Source organism: Oncorhynchus nerka, linkage group LG21, assembly GCF_034236695.1.
Source record: "Oncorhynchus nerka isolate Pitt River linkage group LG21, Oner_Uvic_2.0, whole genome shotgun sequence".
NCBI classification, from domain to species: Eukaryota; Metazoa; Chordata; class Actinopteri; order Salmoniformes; family Salmonidae; genus Oncorhynchus; species Oncorhynchus nerka.
Window position 1 is genome coordinate 12396233 of NC_088416.1, and position 17777 is coordinate 12414009.

At 42.9% G+C, this 17777-nt stretch overlaps 1 protein-coding gene across 1 annotated transcript in view; it reads left to right on the top strand.

Annotated features, from left to right (window-relative positions):
* The window catches only part of LOC115103929 (CSC1-like protein 2), a 106716-nt gene that overhangs the window by 21118 nt on the left and 67821 nt on the right, over positions 1 to 17777 (top strand). The window contains exons 4-6 of the mRNA XM_065006314.1: positions 6720 to 6758; positions 11123 to 11213; positions 12367 to 12404. Of these exons, the coding sequence (XP_064862386.1) occupies positions 6720 to 6758; positions 11123 to 11213; positions 12367 to 12404 (168 nt within the window). The remainder of the gene's footprint in view (positions 1 to 6719; positions 6759 to 11122; positions 11214 to 12366; positions 12405 to 17777) is intronic.

Consider the following 17777-nt stretch of genomic DNA (forward strand, 5'->3'; position numbering starts at 1 on the left):
GAGCAATTATTAGGAAATGGAAGACATATAAGACAACTGATAATCTCCCTCGATCTGGGGCTCCACGCAATATCACACCCTGTGGGGTCAAAATGATCACAAGAACGATGAGCAAAAATCCCAGAACCACACGGGGGGACCTAGTGAATGACCTGCAGAGAGCTGGGACCAAAGTAACAAAGCCTACCATCAGTAACACACTATGCCGCCAGGGACTCAAATCCTGCAGTGCCAGACGTGTCCCCCTGCTTAAGCCAGTACATGTCCAGGCCCGTCTGAAGTTTGCTAGATAGCATTTGGATGATCCAGAAGAAGATTGGGAGAATGTCATATGGTCAGATGAAACCAAAATATAACTTTTTGGTAAAAACTCAACTCGTTGTGTTTGGAGGACAAAGAATGCTGAGTTGCATCCAAAGAACACCATACCTACTGTGAAGCATGGGGGTGGAAACATCATGCTTTGGGGCTGTTTTTCTGCAAAGGGACCAGGACGACAGATCCGTGTAAAGGAAAGAATGAATGGGGCCATGTATCGTGAGATTTTGAGTGGAAACCTCCTTCCGTCAGCAAGGGCATTGAAGATGAAACGTGGCTGGGTCTTTCAGCATGACAATGATCCCAAACACACCGCCCGGGCAACAAAGTAGTGGCTTCGTAAGAAGCATTTCAAGGTCCTGGAGTGGCCTAGCCAGTCTCCAGATCTCAACCCCATAGAAAATCTTTGGAGGGAGTTGAAAGTCTGTGTTGCCCAGCAACAGCCCCAAAACATCACTTCTCTAGAGGAGATCTACATGTAGGAATGGGCCAAAATACCAGCAACCGTGTGTGAAAACCTTGTGAAGACTTACAGAAAACGTTTGATCTCTGTCATTGCCAACAAAGGGTATATAACAAAGTATTGAGAAACTTTTGTTATTGACCAAATACTTATTTTCCACCATAATTTGCAAATGAATTAATTAAAAATCCTACAATGTGATTTTCTGGATTTTTCTTCTGATTTTGTCTGTCATCGTTGAAGTGTACCTATGATGAAAATTACAGGCCTCATCTTTTTAAGTGGGAGAACTTGCACAATTGGTGGCTGACTAAATACTTTTTTTTGACCCACTGTATACACTACTCATTTCTGGAGCAACAGTAGAGCAACAATCCTCTTTAAGGAATCTTCTTTTCACCAGTTTATTACCATAACCCCATGGGATACGTATTTTTATCAATTATGATTCATCTATGGTTTGGGTATGTTGGTAATAAATATGGAAAGAATTTATAACTAGTTAGCATACTTAATGTATTTTAATGCTGTATCAAATCCATCACCTTTGAATGCACATGATCTGATGCAGTGCAATTAAGAGGAGAAATAACAAGTTGACTAATAATATGAATGTACACATGCCTATATGCCTACTGATTAATTGAAGTCATAAACTTACTATAAAGTACCCCTACTTTCCCGTTATAACTCATTACACTGCGATGCAGTCACATTTTTAAAACTGTACTGCTCAACTGGCTCCCTGTTGGCAAGCTTATTTTAAGGCTGTAATTTTGACATTAAATACCTACAAACGACAGTCAATGGAGCATCTTACTAAGCACCCTCTATTCTGGAACCAGTTAGTCAGCTGCCTTCTGGGAGCGTCTCACTGTAGGCCTTTACACTGATGGACTAGGGGGACCAACATGGTGACATGTGGTTCCTCTGAAAACTGGGCCTTATCATGGTCCCTCTGCTCATATGGTCATTATTTCCCCATCAGGCATTTCCCCATACTGAGACATACATGCACATGCTGTTGAAGTCGGAAGTTTACATACACCTTAGCCAAATACATTTAAACTCAGTTTTTCATCATTCCTGACATTTAATCCTAGTAAAAATACTCTGTTTTAGGTCAGGTAGGATCACCACTTTTGATCCAGACCTCCACCACTTTTTGCACCGGTTTCCTCCAGCATCTTCACAAGGTCCTACTACTTCACAAGGATCTTCACACGGTCCTTGGCTGCTGTTCTGCGATTGATTTGCACTTTTCTCAAACATGTACGTTCCTCTCTAGGAGACCGAATGCGTCTCGTTCCTGTGTGGTATGACGGCTGTGTGGTCCCATGGTGTTTATACTTGCGTACTATTGTTTGTTCAGATGAACGTGGTACCTTTAGGCGTTTGGAAATTGCTCCCAAGGATGAACCAGACTTGTGGAGGTCTACAATTTTTTTTATGAGGTCTTTGCTGAATTCTTTTGATTTTACCATGATGTCAAGCAAAGAGGCAAATTCAAACACACTCTTTGCGGAGTAAAACGTTTTTTTTTTTAAATGTGTCATGCTAACATAAGCATTTCTTGGCAGTGACTTTTCTACGAAAACCAAATTGTGGTTTGAGGTCACTCCTTAGATCAGTCTAATCTCGTGTAATTTGATCAACTACACTGCTCAAAAAAATAAAGGGAACACTTAAACAACACAATGTAACTCCAAGTCAATCACACTTCTGTGAAATCAAACTGTCCACTTAGGAAGCAACACTGATTAACAAACAATTGCACATGCTGTTGTGCAAATGGAATAGACAACAGGTGGAAATTATAGGCATTTAGCAAGACACCCCCAATAAAGGAGTGGTTCTGCAGGTGGTAACCACAGACTACTTCTCAGTTCCTATGCTTCCTGGCTGATGTTTTGGTCACTTTTGAATGCTGGCGGTGCTTTCACTCTAGTGGTAGCATGAGACGGAGTTTACAACCCACACAAGTGGCTCAGGTAGTGCAGCTCATCCAGGATGGCACATCAATGCGAGCTGTGGCAAGAAGGTTTGCTGTGTCTGTCAGCGTAGTGTCCAGAGCATGGAGGCGCTACCAGGAGACAGGCCAGTACATCAGGAGATGTGGAGGAGGCCGTAAGAGGACAACAACCCAGCAGTAGGACCGCTACCTCCGCCTTTGTGCAAGGAGGAGCAGGAGGAGCACTGCCAGAGCCCTGCAAAATGACCTCCAGTAGGCCACAAATGTGCATGTGTCTGCTCAAACGGTCAGAAACAGACTCCATGAGGGTGGTAATGAGGGCCCGACATCCACAGGTGGGGGTTGTGCTTACAGCCCAACACCGAGCAGGACGTTTGGCATTTGCCAGAAAACACCAAGATTGGAAAATTCGCCACTGGGGCCCTGTGCTCTTCACAGATGAAAGCAGGTTCACACTGAGCACGTGACAGAGTCTGGAGACGCCGTGGAGAACGTTCTGCTGCCTGCAACATCCTCCAGCATGACCGGTTTGGCGGTGGGTCAGTCATGGTGTGGGGTGGCATTTCTTTGGCGGGCCGCACAGCCCTCCATGTGCTCCCCAGAGGTAGCCTGACTTCCATTAGGTACCGAGATGAGATCCTCAGACCCCTTGTGAGACCATATACTGGTGCGGTTGGCCCTGGGTTCCTCCTAATGAAAGACAATGCTAGACCTCATGTGGCTGGAGTGTGTCAGCAGTTCCTGCAAGAGGAAGGCATTGATGCTATGGACTGGCCCACCCGTTCCCCAGACCTGAATCCAATTGAGCACATCTGGGACATCATGTCTCGCTCCATCCACCAACGGCACATTGCACCACAGACTGTCCAGGAGTTGGCGGATGCTTTAGTCCAGGTCTGGGAGGAGATCCCTCAGGAGACCATCCGGCACCTCATCAGGAGCATGCCCAGGCGTTGTAAGGAGGTCATACAGGCACCTGGAGGCCACACACACTACTGAACCTAATTTTGACTTGTTTTAAGGACATTTCATAAAAGTTGGATCAGCCTGTAGTGTGGTTTTACACTTTAATTTTGAGTGTCACTCCAAATCCAGACCTCCATGGGTTGATAAATTTGATTTCCATTGATAATTTTTGTGTGATTTTGTTGACAGCACATTCAACTATGTAAAGAAAAATGTATTTAATAAGAATATTTCATTCATTCAGATCTAGGATGTGTTATTTTAGTGTTCCCTTTATTTTTTTGAGCAGTGTACTTTGCAACTCTCTGCAGTTGCAAAGTAGCTAAAAAGTAGTAATAAGTTGCTAATTAGCTAAAGTTGTCTGTGATGTGATTCAAACATGCAACCTTTGGGGTAGCTTGACTTTTGTGATATACGCCCACCCATCCTCTCCGACCAACCTTTCATATTTGGCTTAAAGGTAGACTCTGTGAAATGACATTGCCAAGAGCAGATCCGCAGATGTTGCGATAAGTGAGATGCAAGACTTTGCTCCCACACAGTAGCTGCGCATGTATGGGACCAAAACAGTGAGGGAGTTTAGCCTTGCGCTTCAACGCTCTTAGGTTGTTGCGGAAATTGACCCACTATGCTGTTGACTTTGTGCACCTAGGTCATATCACTGTGTCTACCTGTAGCCCTTTACACTCGTACCCTCCATAGGTTGAAAATAGCAGATTTTGGCACTGATAAGCACCTAAATTGGAATACAGTGACTGTACAGTAACCATCACAACAGTAATTGTGATGGGGGATGCAGGGTTGTGTGCCAAACCAAGCAACTACAAGTGTCCTTTCTCTAGTTCCTCACTGGCACAGCTAGGAGAACCCCCCCCCCTCCAAAAAAACTTTATAGTTGAAGACTCTTCTTTGAGTCATAAAACTGCATCGAAATGACTTAGGAACTGTGCACAATTCGGAGAGGTTCGTGGCCACAGTTAGTCCTCTCACTCAAACCCTTGTCATTGTTTTGTAATGTGTTGCACCTACCCCACATTTTCCACGAATAATATTTTGTTACTGAATGTATCCGGAGTATTTTCAGATTTAATTTCAACAAGGACAGGGAATGTAAAATGGACTTACAATTAACACTGCAACAACAGGTGAACTGCTGTGTCCTCAATTTTGACCTAATCATTTCCCCATAATATCCAAACTGTTCCCTTTCAATTGCTTATATATATATATATATGCGCTTTTCATATTTCTTCAGTAAGAAACATTTTAATTACGCCCTATCCAAATAGGCCAATTATCACGTGTATAAAGGGTTTTAAGTAACCATCTGTCTTTTTGTAATCGTACCAAATGTAACGTATACTAATGAGTGTCTCCGCTTTACATTTACTATGTTACGTCTTTGATGCCAGGCTGTTTTTCATTATAATGTATTAAACTAATAGAGTAAAAATCCAACTCAGAGTTGATTACTCTTTTTTTTTGTGTGATTTTAGTTAATTCAAAACACAGAACTCCACCAGTGTACATTTCTCTATCAGTTTACTACTACTACTGAAGTGTAAGGGTGATGCCTTATTTGCAACATCTTAATGTGTCACATTATGGTAACTAGCAAAGTGATATCCAATCCCTGTTGTAATCCAACTCAAGGGAAGATATCTAGCAATTTCACTCAGGACTTGCATTCAGAAAGCCTGTCCGAGCAGAAAGTTAAAAAACATGATCGTAAACAATCAATGTACATGCAAAATGACAGATATTAAAATAAACTATAAAAAAAAAAAATCTTCCCGCAACAGAGCATGCTGGGAAATATGACAGAGGCCCCTCCCACATTTGTGGATATTCCATAGATTTAACTCCCTCTCTCTGGTTACTCTTAATTGAGTTAAAAGTACTCTGTCCCCACTAACTCCAGAGAGCGTATCACTCTGCCAGTTAAGATAACTCAAGTAGAGTTAATTTAACCCAAACTATTTTAACACTGATTTCAAGTCTCCTTGATTTACTGTGTACCAATCCTGGATGGCCCCTTTTTTTAAGGTTTCTGGTTTCTGTTCGGTTTTCGAAAAATAGTTTGGTTAGTTTTAAAAAAAAATGTAACTACCCAGAATAAAACAATTAGCTAATAAAAGCCCCATGATGGCAGTGACTGCCCATTTTACTGCCTATCAATTAATTAATTCACAACTTTACTTCCTCTCATGTGGTCTGTGTGTGGTCTTGTTCCCCTGGTCAGTCGATGAATTGCATCAACCTATGGGCGAATTTCTGCCAGATCATAGCCAAAATAAGTTTCCCAGCTTTCCAAAAAGTTACGCTGCTGAAAATATTTGAGTCGACGCCTGCGTCGGCCGTATGGTTGCATACTGCTCAGCGCTGTAGTAACTCTCCACCACCTGGCTCAAGTATTCAAAACAGCTCGACAAGCAAACCCATTTTGGGCGGAAAAGAGAGGCAAGCACCTAATGCTATGTTAACTGCTCCTGCGCCTAGATGTCTTCGTGTCTGACAAGGCAAGAAGAGGCAGCTGCAGGCAGTGGGCTGTGGTTATTGTACTTTAATTACCACATTTTCTGCACTAAACTATGTTGAATATTTGCCTGTTAAACTCCAACTTCACACAGTTGGTGCTGGATTTGATTTGTGATTTGAGGTCACAGATTATATATTTTTTTACGTTGGTCAATGAGTTGTAAACCGGGTCCACATTTTTTGTTAATCGCTCAACACACACAGCTGTTTTCTTGCTCTTTCAGAGCTGCGACGAGGCAGGTGTCACCAGTGGTTGTATGTCCTTGTGCGGTGAGGGGATGGGGGGGGGGGGGGGTGACATCTTCCTATGGCTCTAATAAACCTCTCCTGCTTCGATATATTGTAACATCCAATTTGTTGATACTTCAGGATTTCTATCCAGGACTAACCTTAATGAAGTAAACGTGTACTCCAATTCATGACAATTATGCTCATTTTTCCTCTTTTTGTTTCACTGTGAAGATCGAAGAAGTGTTTCAGCGGATTGGAGGAGCGGGAATAGTATGTTTTTTTTATAACACGTTTATGTCCTGGTTGTCTTCTCTCTTCCCTGGTTGCTTTTACAGCCCTAACTGTACTTGTTGTCCTTCTAACTGGTGCACTAACACTCTCTCTCTTTTCCCATTTCGGATAGGTGCGCATGTGTGCGCATGCTTGCAATCCAATTCCAGAATGGACTGGAATCCACCCCAATTGGGGTGTGTGTGTGTGTGAGAAAGGTGGATGTGTGTCTATCTTATTAACAAGCAAGATGGTTTGGTGTGAGGGCTCCGTCACTGCTTTTTGCTGTGGATTTTATTGGGCGTCGACTCTGACCTTTTGTTAACCCGCCATACGTGCCTTGTGTGTCATTAACCATACTGTCGACTTCCACCAGTGTATCTGCCATGGCTTCTGATGCTTTTGACTGTCACCTAACATATGAATCTTTTGACATGCATGCTTCCTTTTACACGTTTGAATATAACATAGTCGGAGAAGAGAAAAAGGGTAACTATGACACACTGAGAGCAAATAATACAAGGTAAAAGGTGCATCCGTGTGGGTGTGAACTTCCCTAGGCCCTCTTGCTGTGGCGTCTTTGTGAATCCTTGTGACATTAGCTGTGATGATAGCGCCTCCAGGGTGAACCCTTTTATTAGACCACAAGAAGCAAAGTTCTCAACAGGCTGGGTTCTCAGTCCAAAAAAATCATCCCTTCCCCCTCAATAAAGGCAGAGGACAGGAGTGTTTTCAGATTGGAATCCAGCTAGAAAGTGGAATGTGGTCTTCTGCCCTGACAGAGAAATGTATGCGGCCCCCATATCTGTACATGTTGTCATTGGACTAAGTGTACTGTTGGACTGTGGTAGATCTTCTGTTGTAGGATATAAGGGTGGGAGATTACAATATACACCCAGTGCTGCAGCTAATACAAAATATAGTTGTGGACTTTGGGCCCTATTCAAAATCGCTAACTGGCTTTCCGGAATATGTCAAAACAAATCCTACCCTTCAAGAAATGGAGTAAAACTGTTGTTGTTGAGGCCAGACACTACACTAATAGTGTATTTCCCCCCCCCCCCCCCCTTAATCACAATCACCTAGGCTGTAGAACCCCACAGTGGAGGTGTCATAATACCCATAAAACCTAGCAGTCAGACAGGGAAATGGTTCCAATCATATTTTTCACCTTTCATTTTTTCCATAGGGGATTTTAGAAACACTTAAAAGAAGGCATGTGTTTCGTATAGGCTTACCCTGGTGTGACGTTTTGATAGCCATGCAAATCTCTCTCAGACAAGGTGACTTATCAATATATTCGGCTCTATTTACTCTGATTTGAAAATGCTACTTAACATCAGTAGACGTCATGCAAAACTACAAATCCCTGCAAGCTCCTGCACGTCATCTCTAGTTGACACATTTGCTAAAAGGTAATTGTGTCAATTTAAAACTTGCACAAGACTGTTCACAGAGCCAATTTGTTTATTACTATATTTAGCTAACATTAGATGGTTAATCCAGAGATGACCTTTGCCTGAATTCGGCAGTCTTGTCCAGATCATCATGGTATTTGTAGTTCTTTATGATAGCCACATTAGCATTTATTTTTTTGGGTGGGTAAATACAAACAAATATATTGATCAGTCACCTTGTCCTAGAAAGAGTTACATGGTTATCAAAACGTCACGCCATGGTGAGCCTACACGAAACACAGCTCTTATCCCCTATGAGAAAACTATGATGGACAAATGATTGGAAACATTTCCCTGTTTGACTCTCTCTCTCTCACACATATATTTATATAAAATTAAACATTTGCATATGCTGTAAATACATTTTTCTGGAAACTGTTAGTCATTAGCCCGTAGTGCCTGGCATTAAAAAAGAAGATAATTGAATAGGGCCCTTGGCGTTTAAAGCAGAAGACACTGCCTCTTTTGTCCTGTCCATTGCTCAGTGGAGCTCTAATCACAAAATGAGATTATACATATCAAAGATGGTACGCTACATGACCAAAGTATGTGAACACCTGCTCGTCGAACATCTCATTCCAAAATCATGGGCGTTAATATGGAGGTGGTCCCCCCTTTGCAACTTTAACAGCCTCCACTCTCCGGGGAAGGCTTTCCACTAGATGTTGGAACATTGCTGCGGGGACTTCATCCACGAGCATTAGTGAGGTTGGAAAATGATGTTGGGCGGTTAGGCCTGGCTTTCAGTCGGTGTTCCAATTCATCCCAAAGGTGTTCGATGGGGTTGAAGTCAGGGCTGTCTGCAGGCCTGTCGAGTAATTCCCCACTGATCTCGACAAACCATTTCTGTATGGACCCCGCTTTGTGCACGTTGGCATTGTCATGCTGAAACAGGAAAGGGCCTTCCCCAAACTGTTGCCACAAAGTTGGAAGCACAGAACTGTCTACAATGTCATGGTATGCTATAGTGTTAAGATTTCCCTTCACTGGAACTAAGGGGCCTAGCCCGAAAAGGCCCCAGACCATTATTCCTCCTTCACCAAACTTTACAGTTGGCACTATATGCATTCAGGCAGGTAGTGTTCTCCTGGCATCCGCCAAACCCAGATTTGTTTGTCCAATGGAGTGGAGCTTTACACCACTCCAGCCAACGCTTGGGATTGCACACAGTGATCTTAGGCTTGTGTGTGGCTACCCGGCTATGGAAACCCATTTCACGAATCTCCCGACAAACAGTTATTGTACTGACTTTGCTTCCAGAGGCAGTTTGGAACTCAGTAGTGAGTGTTGCAATTGAGAACAGACTATTTTTAGTGCTACGCTCTTCAGCACTCAGCTGTCCCATTCTGTGAGCTTGTGTTGCCTACCACTTCACAGCATGTAGCCCAGTGTAGAGCATTGGGCCAGTAACCAAAAGGTTGCTAGATCGAATCCCCGAGCTGACAAGGTAAAAATCTGTCGTTCTGCCCCTGAACAAGGCAGTTAACCCATTGTTCCTAGGCCATCATTGTAAATAAGAATTTGTTCTTAACTGACTTGCCTAGTTAAATAAGTAAAAATAAATGTGAAAGAATCTACGGCTGGGCCGTTGTTGCTCCTAGCCGTTTCCACTTCACAATAACAACACTTATCGTTGACCGAGCAGCTCTAGCAGGGCAGACATTTTACGAACTGACTTGTTGGAAAGGTATCATCCTATGACGGTGCCACGTTGAAAGTCACAGAGCTCTTCAGTAAGGCCATTATACTGCCAATGTTTGTCTGGAGATTGCATGGCTTTGTGCTCGATTTTCTACACCTGTCAGCAAAGGGTGTCACTGAAATAGCTGAATCCACTAATATGAAAGGGTGTCCATATACTTTTGTATATATAGTGTATGTCCTCAGGCATGTTTGGCAGCACAATGCAATGGTGGCCAACATAGATCGTTCAAAGCCTGCCTTCTGTCTGAAAGTTATACTGCTAGCACACAACCATTATTTGGCTCAAGGGTATCCTCAATGATGCCTACCTTATTTTCAAGCTGTTTGGCATACTTGGGGCAACCTCAGCCAGAGTGGTGTTGGTCTGAGTTGCACACTGTGTTTGTCCCTTGTCCTATAGAGTGAGGGGTAACCCTTTACTTGATACCTCCCTGACGAGGCAGATGCCATAAACTGTCATTTCACTGTTGTCTGATGCTATCAGACTTTACAGTCATGGCACAAACCATTATCTAGACATCTATCCAGCCCCACGAGTTTTGACGTTTGTGTAGCTATGTTGAACTCGTGGAGCTGGGCATCTATTATGTCATTCACATAGAAGCCTTCTTGATGTTTGCCTTGGAGTGGGGAGTTCAAGTGAAATGTTCTGTGATTTTGTTAGTGCATAGTATCTACAGTAAAAAAAATATAGGATTATATCATGTGACTAAATTAACAGTTTAACAGTGCGTGCCAACTCCGCAATGCTTGATTGGCCAGTAATTCCGCCTAGGATGATGGGATCTTGAATGTGTCATGTTAGACCCTCAAAGAGATGGAGTTTATCAAACTGACTATAAAATATACACAGAATGGCATGGTTCTATGGACATTGTTGAGGAACTATTATGGGTTCATTTAATAAAAGGGCATTTTTTATGATAAATGTGCAGTAGTGAAAGATGTGGGTTGGGGTCAATTCCATTTAAATGTTGTAAACTGACATTCCAATTTTCTGTTTACTTTCTGAATTGATGGAATTTAAATGGAATCGACCCCGTTAGCTGTGACTACTGTTAATTTTAATTGTGAAGAAATCCGTCTAGCCTCATTTCCATTCTGTTTCAAACCATAAATTAACAAACGTAACAGTTGCAGAACCCGGTCCTGCCGTGTTCTTTGTGCCTCCGTCAAAGCCTGACACTTGTCCTCTGTTTCCAGTGTTGCCTCAGCTCTGCATTCTGAAGCGCCAGACCGCTATGAACGTCTCACTTCAGTTTCCAGCTCTGTCGACTTCGATCAACGGGATAACGTGAGAAATCCCTCCCTCCCTCCGAATGTCTCCCCACCTCTGAATGTCTCCCCACCACTGAGGTTGTCTGAGGTTGTCAGCTCTTTAAACAACTGCATTGGCTTTGCCTCCCTCCCATCCCTGTTAAATAATGCAGGACAAGCAAAGGACTGTAAAGCCGTTGGCTGCCAGCCTTGGATGTGGGTGGAGTCAGGTGGGGGAGGGTATAGTGTGGGTCCTGTCCACCAGACAGATTTCCACTTAGTGACTCCTGATGAAGACTACCCACCCCTTTATAGATACAGTACATAGATGTTTTATAATAAGGGAGACTTATCTCCATCACTCTTGACTTCCAACTAATTCCACACAATATTAGATATGGTGATTCATATATGGTGATAGTTTGAATTAATATCCTTCAGGCGAAATGCCCCAGTGTGTGGAACAGACATTTTCCTTTAGTCCAAACAACTTGTGACTACTACAGAAATATAAGCTAAACCAGTCAGTTATCCACATGCCAATGTCCCCCAAGAACATTCTATGCAACTCCATACCATATCCCCGAGTCATACGTAGCACTCTAATCACCCTAGTAAGTCAATTCAGGTCCATGTTATCTTTCTATCTCCTAGCCATTTAATCCCAGCTGGTAGGCTAAGGCTCTTCCTCCTCTCTCCCTGTCTGTTCACTAAAACTCACATCACGATTGGGCTTACCGCTATAGCCGTCCAGATCAGGTTGGCTTTACCCCAGACAGTCCCCTCTCTGGTCATACAGTACTTGGGCCCCAATGAAATAAATTGCAGATAATGTAACACCATAGTTTAATTCAGAATGTTTACATTGTTTTGAATTTAGGTTTCACATTAAACATTCAATGTCAATGTCAATGACCATGAGAATAGCATGTTGCTATGTTGGATTTAAACACCTCTGATACGGCATAAACCAGCATTGTGTTTTTTATTTATCTGCAATTGATTGAATTGGGGCCTAAAAACGAAAACATTTAACGCATCACACTGTCAAATGATTTGATTGTGTGGAATTTCATTATTTTTTAAATTTTTTAAAATCTTCACGTGTTGACAATGTGACTGGTGACTAATGTTTTCAACTGCATATTTTTCAAATGTCTGATTTCTCATTGTGCATGTCTACACTGCAGGGCTTCTGTTCCTGGTTAACTGCCATCTTCAGAATAAAGTAAGTGGGTCTGTTATCAACATTCTATGTAAATACTTGATTGGGGAAAAGGCCAGAGATGAGGCACGTCAATGTTGCCACAAAATGTGCAACCAAATTAATAGTTCTGCTACTGTGCTAAAGGCCACCTCTGATAGGGCGATAGGAACAAACTGTGATAAATAACTATCTCAAAACATTCTTGCCTAGCAAAAGTATTGGATCCTCGATTTAATTCTCAGCTACACTCTTTCTTATCTATGAAATGTATCCAGATTGTTCATCCGTCTGGTTTTAGACCAAGACATGGCACCATATCTGCATCTCATGTAGTAAATTGTATAGATAAGAGACATTGTGCTGCCGCCTTTCTAGACCTTTCCAGAGCATTTTACACTGTTGATCATTCCCTGATGATTCAGAGGCTAACTTCTATTGGCTTAGGTCATGCCACTTGCAATTGGTTTAAATAACAAATCCAGCCAAAACCACTCGTTCCTTTAATTTACAGCGTTAAATAACACTATGTGAGAACAAAATATTTTTGTGAACTAATGTTTCATTTTGGCGTTATCTGTAAGGTTGGTGGCAACATGGAACGTTGTTGTGGAAATTTGTTGCAGCTCAAGTCGACTCTATGGTTAGCTGGCGGGCTAGGTAGCTAGCTAGCAAACATAGCTACACGCAATGAAACCAAAGACGATATCAGCATGTAAAGTAGCTAGTTCACTGTAAAATCGCCTAAACAAATTGCACTATCAATTTAGGAGTCTACGATCTCACCATGTTTAACCTGCAGATCAATGTAGATCAGAGTGGGGGTTGACATTCGCAACGGCTGATATACACTGCTCAAAAAAATAAAGTGAACACTAAAATAACACATCCTAGATCTGAATGAATGAAATATTCTTATTAAATACTTTTTTTTACATAGTTGAATGTGCTGACAACAAAATTACGCAACAAGGATCAATGGAAAGCAAATTTATCAACGCATGGAGGTCTGGATTTGGAGTCACACTCAAAATTAAAGTGGAAAAACACACTACAGGCTGATCCAACTTTGATGTAATGTCCTTAAAACAAGTCAAAATGAGGCTCAGTAGTGTGTGTGTGGCCTCCACGTGCCTGTATGACCTCCCTACAACGCCTGGGCACTCTCCTGTTGAGGTGGCGGATGGTCTCCTGAGGGATCTCCTCCCAGACCTGGACTAAAGCATCTGCCAACTCCTGGACAGTCTGTGGTGCAACGTGGCGTTGGTGGATGGAGCGATACATAATGTCCCAGATGTGCTCAATTGGATTCAGGTCTGGGGAACGGGCGGGCCAGTCCATAGCATCAATGCCTTCCTCTTGCAGGAACTGCTGACACACTCCAGCCACATAAGGTCTAGCATTGTCTTGCATTAGGAGGAACCCAGGGCCAACCGCACCAGCATGTGGTCTCACAAGGGGTCTAAGGATCTCATCTCGGTACCTAATGGCAGTCAGGCTACCTCTGGCGAGTACATGGAGGGCTGTGCGTCCCCCCAAAGAAATGCCACCCCACACCATGACTGACCCACCGCCAAACCGGTCATGCTGGAGGATGTTGCAGGCAGCAGAACGTTCTCCACGGCGTCTCCAGACTCTGTCACGTCTGTCACATGTGCTCAGTGTGAACCTGCTTTCATCTGTGAAGAGCACAGGGCGCCAGTGGCGAGTTTGCCAATCTTGGTGTTCTCTGACAAATGCCAAACGTCCTGCACGGTGTTAGGCTGTAAGCACAAACTTCACCTGTGGACGTCGGGCCCTCATTCCACCCTCATGGAGTCTGTTTCTGACCGTTTGAGCAGACACATGCACATTTGTGGCCTGCTGGAGGTAATTTTGCAGGGCTCTGGCAGTGCTCCTCCTGCTCCTCCTTGCACAAAGGCGGAGGTAGCGGTCCTGCTGCTGGGTTGTTGCCCTCCTACGGCCTCCTCCACGTCTCTTGATGTACTGGCCCGTCTCCTGGTAGCGCCTCCGTGCTCTGGATACTATGCTGATAGACACAGCAAACCTTCTTGCCACAGCTCGCATTGATGTGCCATCCTGGATGAGCTGCACTACCTGAGCCACTTGTGTGGGTTGTAGACTCCGTCTCATGCTACCACTAGAATGAAAGCACCGGCAGCATTCAAAAGTGACCAAAACATCAGCCAGGAAGCATAGGAACTGAGAAGTGGTCTGTGGTCACCACCTGCAGAACCACTCCTTTATTGGGGGTGTCTTGCTAATTGCCTATAATTTCCACCTGTTGTCTATTCCATTTGCACAACAGCATGTGAAATTTATTGTCAATCAGTGTTGCTTCCTAAGTGGACAGTTTGATTTCACAGAAGTGTGATTGACTTTGAGTTACATTGTGTTGTTTAAGTGTTCCCTTTATTTTTTTGAGAAGTGTACTTTTGAGGAGATGGGAAACGTTGCCCATGCTACGTCAATGGGCAGCGCGGTGCATTCTTTGCGATTCTGGGAGAAGGAGCGCTCTCCTGTAAGGAGTGAATGCGAGTCTGTTGAGCGCCAGCTCAAACCCAACATTAGCACCAATTTCGTCAAAGATAAGTACAATATTACAAAAAAAATCTGAGATATGCGATAATTATCTTGCTATCTGTAACATCGTATACCTTTTTGAATCGTGACGTTGCGTGCTTTCTTTGAAAATAGACATACACTGACTTTGAGAAGGGATTGCGTGATGATTAGTTTAGCAACCGCGTGACGCAGCATGACAACGTGAATGCGATTTGTGGACAGTCTGCTAGGTGGGGTTTTATACGTTCTTCATTCATTGGATTCCTATCTCCTTTCTGTAAATATCTCTAGCAATGGAACCATGCAATGCACCTTGGACTTAAAAGGAAGACAAACAGGAAAAATGTGCTAGACCCACTGTTAAATTACACATTTCTCGAGGTAGGAATATCACAAAAATATAATCAATTGCTCATTCGAGAGGAACATAATGACATCGGCCATTATTGAAATCTGACATGTACGATAGACATTTTTGAAATCTAAATATCATATTCCTATTAACTTCCAGTGTAGTGAGAGCGACTTAATCACAGTGCTACGTCATATCGGATGGATTTCTGTCTGCTTGAACGCCAATAACTCGGATACAGTTGAAGTCGGAAGTTTACATACATCTTAGCCATGTACATTTAAACTGTTTTTAACAATTCCTGACATTTAATCCTCATAAAATGTCCCTGTCTTACGTCAGTTAGGATCACCACTTTATTTTTAGAATGTGAAATGTCAGAATAATAGTAGAGTGATTTATTTCAGCTTTTATTTCTTTCATCACATTCCCAGTGGGTCAGAAGTTTACATACACTCAATTAGTATTTGGTAGCATTGCCTTTAAATTGTTTAACTTGGGTCAAATGTTTCGGGGAGCCTTCCATAAGCTTCCCACAATAGATTTGTTAGAGTTGCGTCAATCGAATCTGGCATCAGGATAGAAGGTGACACGGAGTCACTGAGAATCTTCTATGTTTTTTATTATTAGTCAAGCAATAAATGGTAAATGCAATTTTCGTATATACGGGTTCACTGTAACACCACGCAGGGCAGAACAGAGAACTGACTAGTTCCTGACAAAGTTCTTCTAATATACTCTGACAGAAGTAGTTCCTGCTTCTGAGCTGGCCTGTCAGAGTAGAGGCTGAGTGTGGTTTAGACTCACTCAGCCTATCGTTGGCGCACAGGCTGGTCCCAGCCCCAGCCCCCAGGCACTCCCGTTGGCAGGTGTAGTTGTTGCTGGGCAGAATACACAGAATATACACACAGAATATCTTATGAGCCCACACCTCTTTCCCATTATTGCCAAGTTTGAGTTCTAACAAAAGACCGTCTGTTGTTTGCTACACTACGTTCTGTATGTGTCCACAACAACTCGTGATAACTGCACACACCTAAGGTTAGCCACAGCCTTCAGCTAGTCACAATATGTTGCACACTTTTGTTATAGCTTCAGCTTAAACAAAATCTGAATAGCAAGCAAAACATATTATCAACCCTCACAATAAGTTGGGTGAACTTTGTCCCAATCCTCCTGACAGAGCTTGTGTACCTGAGTCACGTTTGTAGGCCTCCCTGCTCGCACACGCTTTTTCAGTTCTGCCCACAAATTTCCTATGGGATTGGCCACTCCAATACCTTGACTTTGTTGTCCTTAAGCCATTTTGCCACAACTTTGGAAGTATGCTTGGGGTCATTGTTTATTTGGAAGACCCATTTACGACCAAGCTTTAACTTCCTGACTGATGTCTTGAGATGTTGCTTCAATATATTCACATAATTTTCTTTCCTCATGATGCAATCTATTTTGTGAAGTGCACCAGTCCCTCCTGCAGCAAAGCACCCCCACAACATGATGCTGCCACCCCCGTGCTTCACGGTTGGGATGGTCTTCTTTGGCTTGCAAGCCCCCCCCCCACCCCCCCCCCCTTTTTCCTCCAAACATAACGATGAACATTATGGCCAAACAGTTCTATTTTTGTTTCATCAGACCAGAGGGCATTTCTGCAAAAAGTACGATCTTTGTCCCCATGTGCAGTTGCAAACCGTAGTCGGGCTATTTTATGGCGGTTTTGGAGCAGTGGCTTCTTCCTTGCTGAGCGGCCTTTCAGGTTATGTCGATATTGGACTCGTTTTTATTGTGGATATAGATATTTTGTACCGGTTTCTTCCAGCGTCTTCACAAGGTCCTGTGCTGTTGTTCTGGGATTGATTTGCACTTTTCGCACCAAAGTACGTTCCTCTCTAGGAAACAGAACGCGTTTCCTTCCTGAGCGGTATGATGGCTGCGTGTTCCCATGGTGTTTATACTTGCGTAATATTGTTTGTACAGATGAACGTGGTACCGTCATTCATTTGGAAATTGCTCTACAATTTTTTTTTTGTGTTCTTGGCTGATTTCTTTTGATTTTTGACAAGCAAAGAGGCAGTGAGTTTAAAGGTAGACCTTGTAATACATCCACAGGTACACCTCCAAATGACTCAAATGATGTCAATTAGCAGAATCTTCTAAAGCCATAACATAATTTTCTGGAATTTTCCAAGCTGTTGAAAGGCACAGTCAACTTAGTGTATGTGAACTTCTGACCCACTGGAATTGTGATACAGTGAATTATAAGTGATATAATCTGTCTGTTAACAAATTTTGGACAAATTACTTGTCATGCAGAAAGTAGATGTCCTAACCAACCTGCCAAAGGTAGTTTGTTAACAAGAAATTTGTGGAGTGGTTGAGAAACGGGTTTTAATGACTCCAACCTAAGTGTATGTAAACTTCCGACTTCAACTGTACACATGAAACTCAGGAAATCGATAGAACAGAAATGCACAGAAACAATA